This window comes from Lygodium microphyllum, chromosome 23 (assembly GCF_053477565.2).
Source record: "Lygodium microphyllum isolate KBCC chromosome 23, Lygodium_microphyllum_v1.1.10, whole genome shotgun sequence".
NCBI classification, from domain to species: domain Eukaryota; kingdom Viridiplantae; phylum Streptophyta; class Polypodiopsida; order Schizaeales; family Lygodiaceae; genus Lygodium; species Lygodium microphyllum.
Genome location: NC_141157.1, coordinates 38,632,057 through 38,640,717, shown reverse-complemented (window position 1 = coordinate 38,640,717; position 8,661 = coordinate 38,632,057). Strand labels below are relative to the sequence as shown.

The 8,661-nt window shown below is 44.5% G+C and overlaps 1 protein-coding gene across 1 annotated transcript; it reads left to right on the top strand.

Annotated features, from left to right (window-relative positions):
• Positions 1–2,426: 2,426 nt before the first annotated feature.
• LOC148016084 (uncharacterized) lies at positions 2,427–5,812 on the top strand. Its single transcript, XM_087664654.1, has one exon. The coding sequence runs from the start codon at positions 3,114–3,116 to the stop codon at positions 5,166–5,168; it is 2,055 nt and encodes a 684-aa protein (XP_087520780.1). The 5' UTR covers positions 2,427–3,113; the 3' UTR covers positions 5,169–5,812.
• The last annotated feature ends 2,849 nt before the right edge of the window (positions 5,813–8,661 follow it).

Genomic DNA, 8,661 nt, shown 5'->3' with positions numbered 1-8,661 from the left:
AAAAATGAGTCCTAAAAAATAGGGATATCATTCTAAAAATAGTAAATTCTGTACTCTGACTGTGCTTACTAAATTTGGTTGTTTCTATTCTTGACAGTATTCAGCTAAAAAAGGAAGGCCATAGAGAAGAGACAAGTGTCAAGACACTTGTCATACAAGTTTTCAAGTGTCCCACCACTTGTCACATCTCATGACATGTGGCTGGACACTTGTCTTGTGCTACTCCACTTTCCCCTTTTGTACTAGCTCTTCCCTCTCCTATAAATAAGAGCTCGTTTTTCTTCATTCAGCATCATTTTTCTTTGCTGTAAACTCATGTACAACACCCACAGATAGCCAGAAACTGGCCCCATCCATCCCCATCATCATCTCCCACTTCTCCATTATCAAATTCCTCCATATTCCCTCTTCTATCACTGTTGTTTTACAGGACAGCAAGCCTGTAAATTCTTTACAACACCTCCTTCTCGAGCTCTTTCTTCCATTTTAGCAACAAGAAGCAAGCCCTATCCATGTACTGTTGATCAACGATGAGGAAAGACTGATTTCCCCTCTTTCTTCTCTCATACTGTAAAGAAATCAGTTCTTATCATTGCATAATAGATAATGCATGTGTGTTTGTACATCTTTGCATGATCTTGTGAGAGTGAGAATTACTTCTCCTCACTCTCAGGTTGATTGTAACTGAGCTCTTCCCTAAGGGACTTGGGTTGAGCATAAATATATTCCTTCGGGGGGGGGGGATTGCCCATCTTCAACCCTCAATCTTGTCTCCATTACTTTTACATTTTTATGGCTGTAATTTTGTGAGTAATTTTTATTTTCAGCTTTAAGTGTTCATTCTCTTTTATATTAAATCTCGAAAACAAGCGAATTTCATAATTGTTAAGCATACTACGTTGTTCGGGGCGTTTACACTATCCTACGGAAGGGTGGTCTCGGTTAGCCGAGAGCTTTTCTCAAAGGAGAGTTACAGGAAATGTTAGGAAAAAGTTGGTCTATGACCTTAGACAATGTTGACTAGGAACCCGGACTTCAGGTCGATCCTAGTTGGAACGGCCGGATTAATTCCGTTGCGGGGCAGACTCGAGAGACCTTAGTTGGCAAACCCCGTGTCATTCCTTGGGAGTGCCGGGAGGCGTCTTCTAGATATATCTCTCGATGGACTGCTAAGACGTGTCTCGCGATTTGAGGAGCGGACACGTCACACCCCCTTTTTCTATAGCATCTCAATTCTTGCCTTTCCATTGTGAGTGAGCTCCATTGATTATTTAAACTTTATTTTGAATAGTGAAACCACCTAGTCCACTTGATTCTTGAGCTATGTTCATGAAAAAACATTTTTCGAAGTTCGTATAGGAAACCTTGAACCTTGTCAATTTGCATGTGTTTTCTTAGAAATTTGTAGGGTTTGGGGCGATAATAATGAGTAAAATAACCTTGGATTTTGAAATGAAAGAACCTCCCCTCTCTGGAAGTTGAAAGTGCCTTTTTCGAATTCTAGAATTCGCTCGACACTAAACCTCAACTTTTCATGAATGTGCTCTTGAGTGTGAGCCCCACGCCCAGAACACCCTTGCCCTGGGGCCCGCCGCTCGGTCCTAAAACACTCAAATAGGACCTAGGTGTGTGTGGAAGGGCCTGCTGGGCAGGGGCAGCTGGTGGCAGCCATCACTCTTGGTCCTGGAGGTGATGATAATTGATTATGGATCCTCATGATCAGCAATCATATAGACAGTATGCATCGAATAATCACATTGGGAATTTTGAAAAGGTGCAAAAGAAAAAAAGGAAAAGTGGGCCCGGTGGGAAGAAACGACAAACCACGGCCGACCGGGCCCAGACCCTGTCGCGACGCGTGGCGCAGATTCAAGCACGTGCGAGTTCAACGATTGGGGAAGGCCCCCACCACGGTCGCATGGACGCGTGTCGATGAACTGGCGGAATGGCCGTGCAGCCCGCTCGCGTGGGCAGGACGCCTCCCATTGGCCAGACGCCTTGATGCATCACGTGCCGGCTCCGCTGGCGCGCCCAATTACGTCTGGCACAAGCAAACCCAGTCACTGGATCCCCCGAACCCACAACCGCCCTCCCATTGGCCCACGTGGCCCAATCGGGGACGCTGGCCGCTGGGCCGACAGCGCTCTGGGTCCCATCCCTTGGTCAGTTCAGCTTTTCGCCAGGTGGCTCGGACGATTTGACACCTGGTTTATCTAATTTGGCGGTTCTGCTGCTCGATATGGCAAATCGTGCCACTTCTGGCCGCGTTTCCTCTATTTGTTTGTTTATTTATTTCTGGAAACAGCAAAATTCGCCTCTTATTTTTTGGCAGTGCTCACTGCTCGCCCAGCGCCCCCCGCCGGTGACGTGGCCCTTGTAGAGATTGCCAAGATGCAGGGTGACAGATGGCGCCTTCCACGCGGCCCCGTTCTATTGGTTGGAACTGTATGCTTCCAATGCCCCTGCAAATCAGGCCCCGCCACGTTGGGCCTGTCGATCGAGGGAGATATGGCAATCGGGGCTCATAGGCGACAATTACCGAATTGGGCAAAGGGCGTTTCCGAAGGTGATGCTTGTTGTTGGCTCGGCAGCTGTTCGGTCTCGAAGACCCTCCAAATGGATACCATTGCCAAATTGGGGAAGCGATGGAGAAGCATTATCCTCCCTGTCTAGGCCCTTCTGCAATCCTCTGTGGAAACTGCTTCCATTCTGAGAGAGAAGCACTGTGAAGAAGACAAGGGGCATCTGGAAAGAAGAAGAATCAGGCTCTGTGGCAGACATCAGCAGAGCTCTTTCACTGAAGAACGTCGCCTCTCTCAGAGCAGCACAGCCAAGCCTAATTTGCTTTTGTGGGATAAGCCAAGCTCTGCCATCTTTCATCTTTTCCTCCATTGGAGCAAATCCGCCTGTCAGGAGCAACCTTGACATCTGACTAGGGTTTGGCACTGCCTCAAGCGTCCCGTGATGGCAATCTATGGTCACAGGTCCCGCTAAAGTCTCAACGCCTCGCTCGCGTAACCCTCACCCATCACTGCACATACCTTGTGTTCGAACTGCGGCCTAAAGGCTTGGCCATATCTAGACTGCTTGGTGTCCATTGCAATCTCGCTCCCATGAAGCTCAGCGGTTGCTGCATCACTCGTTATGGCACCGTTCCGGCGGTGCTCCCCACCAAAGCTGACCGAATCATGGCTCGTTACAGACCCATTGCGCCCAAGCCTGCCACCATTGCTGTACCTCCTTCATTGCCTCCCTCTCTCTCAGACGCAAGTTCATCCATTGTTTCTTTTGAAGTCCCTTTCGGTAAGCAAGTGCCGCAAACAGGGAGGAGCCGGAGATCGAGGAAGAGGAAGGGGGACGCTATCCTGTCACCAAGAGGTATGAAGAGGCCCTCCATGGTAGTGGCAAAATGGGACACCAAGGAAAGAAGCAACATGAGCAACAGCAACGCTTGCCTGCAGGCTGATAGCAGTCTGGCGGGAAGAGTGGCTGACTCTCTTGCAAGTGGTCAGATGTTTATGTCCAAAGGCATGCAAGGAGGGGAGACAGAGTGTGCCATATCCCCCGTCTCTGCAGCTGTTGCAGAGAGTGCTCGGATTATGGAACAGGATGCAGGCTTCATGGAAAGAGCTGCGGCAAGTGCCCCGCCCTCAGTTTTCCCTGACCGGAGAGCGAACCCTCCTAGAGGATCTGGAGGGTTTGTAGAGATGATCAGAGGTATTACAGGTCTCTCCTCCACGGCTGATGTTATCACCTTGATGCATCAGTCAAGGGCTTCACCTGAAGCTACTTTGAAGCCCTCTGAAGATGTACAGTTTGCACCTGAGGCCTTGAACTCTTGTACAGAGTTGACATTAGCACCAGGTGGCAATAATGTGACGGAAAGACTCTCGACAGAGCTTCATTCTGCAGGCTGTGCAGCTGCGGCCATCTCTCGATCTTGTGCAGAATCCGGGGTTGTATTAGGAGCCACCCCCCAGCCCTCTGCAGTCTCAGGATTTTTACTGCACTCAGAGGCTGCAATGGAACGTTCAGGAACTGTGGATAGCAAAATCTCAGCTGTCGAGATCGAGGCAAAGCTAAAGCATGATGAAGAGGCAGGGGTTGTCAGTTCTAAGCCTCTGATCACCCTTTGTCTCTTACCTGATACATCATCTCGTGCAGATTCGCCTCCCGAATCATCAGTTTCTGCATGTTCTCCTGCATCAGATGCTGTTAGGGCTATTGGATCAGATCACTGCTCCTCTACCAGCCGAAATCATTCAGATGGCTTTTTCTGCGATATTGCCTACATAGAGCAGACTTATGGCAACTCAAATGAGCCTGTTGCACTCCTAGACCAGAGAGAAAACGTGGTTTGGCACAACAGGGCTTATGATAAAGCCATGAAGGATGCAATGGACAGGCACTCTGAATTACTGCCATTTATTGATCCACTGGGCATTCCCACTATGATGGGCAGATTCAACATTAAGTTTAGGGGATCTGGTGAGCACTCCCCAGCCACACTCTGGGGATTTTTAAAGAAGTTTGTCCTTGATGTGGAAATGGCACAAGGATGCTCTCCATGTGCTTTGTCCAAAGGTCTCACTAGTTATCTCACCACAGTGAGTAGAAGTATAGGTTGGCCTTCAATTCAGGGTTCCAAAGTAAGAAGCAATAATTCTGTGATTATGCCTCGGCCTCTGAAATTAGTTGGTTCCACAGTCAGCTTGGAGAGTATAACCGAGGTACAATCAGAGAGTTCTACACTCTCAGATAGTTTAGAACAGGTAAAGCAGCAGCTTGAGAAGGAATCATTGCCTGCATTCATCACAGACCCGAGCAATAGGGTGAAGTGGGTCAACAGTGCATACAAGCTGATGATTGGGCAGCCAGAATGCCCATGGCTCATCTCAACAATTACAGAGTCAACTTCATCAGGCAGTTTGGGAGGATCACCCCGCCTGACTGGCGAGGTCCTGCTGGTTACAAACGGAAGAGTTCCTACCTTAGTGCCTGCTTTTTCAGGAAGGGTGAATATACAGTGGACCAAGCTGGGGGAAAGGAAGTGCATGACAGTGCCCTGTGATGTTGCAAGGGTGTGTTGCTGCTGTTCTGGTAGCATGATACTTGTATGGAAATTCGACATCAGTGCAAGCCTCAGTCTTACATGTGGAGCAGTATGATAAATTGGCATTGTTATCGTAATCCCAACTGTCCCTTTGTTGGAGGGACCTGTGCCCTATCCTTCTGTGGATGCTTTGAAAGGTGTCTTTATTTATGACCTTCGTTTTGTATCTAAGCTCCAAGCTCAATGGTTTTGATACATTGCAATCCCAGGCATAGAATGGCCGTAGCTAACATGAATGGCCATAAGGTTTTGAAGCCTTTCAACGCTGAGGCATAGCATGGCTAAAGTTGTAAGGTAACCATGAACAGCCCCAATTCCACAATAGCAAGTATTTGACTATTGATAGTTTTTGTTGTACTAGCAATTGCATACTTGTGCAACCTGTCCTTGTAATTTTTGGTTTTTGGTAAAAGCAGATGCGCTGGTAGGTCTTGAGTTCTAAGACGTCAGGATTGGCACTGCATATACATATTACAGATGAGCCACTTTGTCATTTCTATAAATTCTCGATGGTAAATTGTTAACAAAATCTTCCAAGTGACTGGCTGTGATATCACATCCCCATTTTGTCTGCCTGTCAACAGTAGAAATGAAGTGTATTTAGCATGAACAATGATGGTTGGTTTTTATCTTGCCTGAGTTGGCTAATATGTCCGGTACTAAGGTGTACTATCATGCACTTTGAAGAAATGATGTTTTCATACAAAGATCAACTGATACTTCAAGTATGTATAAACTATTGTCTGGTATTTCTGGTACTAATGTGTATTATTGTCCACTTTGAAGAAAGGCTCTTTTTCATAAACAGATCAACTGATACTGCAAATACATGTTTAAATGATCGTCGGATATGGTGGATCAGATGTCCTGATAATGCATCATCAGACTGGCAACTTGGAACCGGATGGGAGGGAATTAGATGAAAGCTAGCAACAGTGAGATGATTGTTTCACGATGAGTTGTTACTCCAAAGGCTAACATGGAAGAGTTGTGTATTAAATTTAGCATTGGCCTTTATTACATGCTCTATTCAGTTTTCCGTATCCTTTCAGCACCCTTAATTTATTGAAGGTGCTCCAGAAGTTCTGTTGCTAATATGAGTGCCAGCAGTGGAACGAGTAGTTAGAAGTAGTTGCTGATGGGGTCAAATGGGGCTCAAATGTCATAGTTCTGCAATAGGCATTATAAAACAAGCAGATGAAAGCTTGCTATGACTTTCATCTATACACAAGGGGTTGGAATGCAGTCATTGGCACTGTCCGGGAAATAGCTAACTTTTCAGTCCACTTGGCTGGGAGACCAGACCTGTCCAAATGTTTAAAGGGAGTTCAAAGGTACCTCATCATTCCCCCCACATAAAAGCAAAGGGAAAAAACATCATATTGAGTCACATAGATCTCATGTGACATGAAAGACAACACCCGACAAATGGATGGGCTCACACATTGCTTCTCCTCATATGGGGGCCTTTTGACTTTGAGGACCATGGATCCTGTCCAGCAATAGGTGAACTACTTCCTTGGTCCAACATTGAGTCTTTAAATATGAACTTAAAACATATCCTTTGTAAGAGCCTTGTTGAAGCCAAGTAACATGTACTTGCCATGTTCGAGGAAAAAGCAGAGGCGACCTGAGTCAGGAAGGCAATAGAGAGGTGACCCTCCCTTCCTAATTATGACCCTAAAGGGGTGCATCAACTAGCTTGAGGAGGAACTTGGCACACTCCTGAAGTCTTGGAACCCATGCAAATTTCAAGTTTAGGTGTAGGTACATCATCTTTGGTAGTGGTTGATAGTGATACAATAGCATCTTAGCCCATTCAGACATTAGAACAAATAGTGGAAGAGGAGCAAGGTATTTCTTACTCTCTTGATACCTACAGGTTCCTACATGTCTTATAGGTTTACACAGCAAGTACCCATTATTTTACAAGTCTACTTTGATCTCCATAAGTGCCCCCTAATCCATTTTAGGTCCCTACACGTGTTTGCAAGGTTTGTTGTATAGTAGAGTAGCTCTACTATCCCATCATCAAGTAAATCGCATACACAATGATATGCTCTATATGTTTGGTCTATGCATGGAACATTGGATTTCTAGCAATAGTTGTGCGGCTCTAGTTGTCACATGTTATCATAGTTGCATTTCCATCTTGTGCTCACGAGTGCTGTAGGATATTCCTTGACCACACCACTTCATGTAGCAAATCAAGTTGCCTTGCTTGCATCCTTAGTGGAAGGTGCTACTACTGTTGGTTGCATCTTATCAATCAAAGAGAGAATTCATGAACCTAAAAAGAAACGATAACCATAAGTTGCTTTCTCGGAATCAATCACTATCTTTTGCCCAATCTAGCTTTTCATGATTCTTACTTACGAGGCTTGTTGGAGAACATTTTCAAAATGCTAAGAAGCAAAGCTAATGTTTGGGTTTTGCACATTAATGTTTGGGCCTAGTGTTGCACAAAGAGATGAGACTAGTGGTCATCTTCTACCATTTTCATAGCAGATTAATTCCGATGTTCGACAATACCATCTTGTTAAGGTGTATGAGGTATCGTTAGCTAATATTTGATTCCTTTGCTCTTACAAGGGTATTTGATCCCTCAAAAAGCCATTGGTATTCTATCTTTCACTTAGCTAGAGTTTTTTTAGCTACCCTTAAACTCTTTGCCTATCATTTGTTTGGATCGCCATCTAAGTTTCACAATGGAAGCACATGGGTGCACACAACCATCTTTGTATCAATTAATTTGAAATTAAAGTAGTTTCTATTCTTCTCATATTTGTTGTGTTCTCTATTCCTTGCTCAAATTTTGTCCACTGTGTCGTGTAATTTTTACATCTACATCTCTTGTTGTCATTTGTGAAAAATAGAAAGATTTCCCCAAAGCTTGTATATACATCTTACTAAATAAGTGAGCATGCATCAACACTAGAGAAGTCTTTGCTCTATTCTTGCTTTCTTGTGGAATTTTCTTTCTTTGTTGCTTGTCCATCTTATAAGGTTCACACAATTTTTGCATCTTTGTTACTATAGATAAGTGACCAATCATACCTTGCTCATGTATCTCATTTAGTAATGCAAATCTAATGTGACCAAATATTTAATGACAAAGTCTCCTTATGCCACTCCAATGGCGGCTATTGACGAAAAGTTCTACACTTGTAATAGTAAATCTCACTACATGGTCAAGGTGGGCTATCAAAGTAATAGAAAAGAGGTTCCTCTTAATCTATGGAACATACAACACATGTGAAAGCTTTTTTACTTCATTATTTGTAGTTACAAAGGAATAGTAAGTATTACCTAGTAAGGGATTTTCACATTATTTCCAATAGTTGTAGTGATGACTTCTTGTAGAGTCTACTTAAATGGTTATCTAAGAGAGGCCCCATAAGTTAAGGGTTAGTGCTTCTTGAGCCAATGAGTACACTTTCTCAAATGTGGTTGTGGATAACTTTAGCTCTACTTTAGTTGGATTGATTACCTCTTTCCTTTTGTTTGTTAGGTTATCGTTCTTTTTATCTACCTTTTTGACATGGCAA

Coding starts and splice junctions, on each gene's coding strand:
- LOC148016084 (XM_087664654.1), top strand. CDS start 3,114: ATGAAGCTCAGCGGTTGCTGCATCACTCGTTATGGCACCGTTCCGGCG.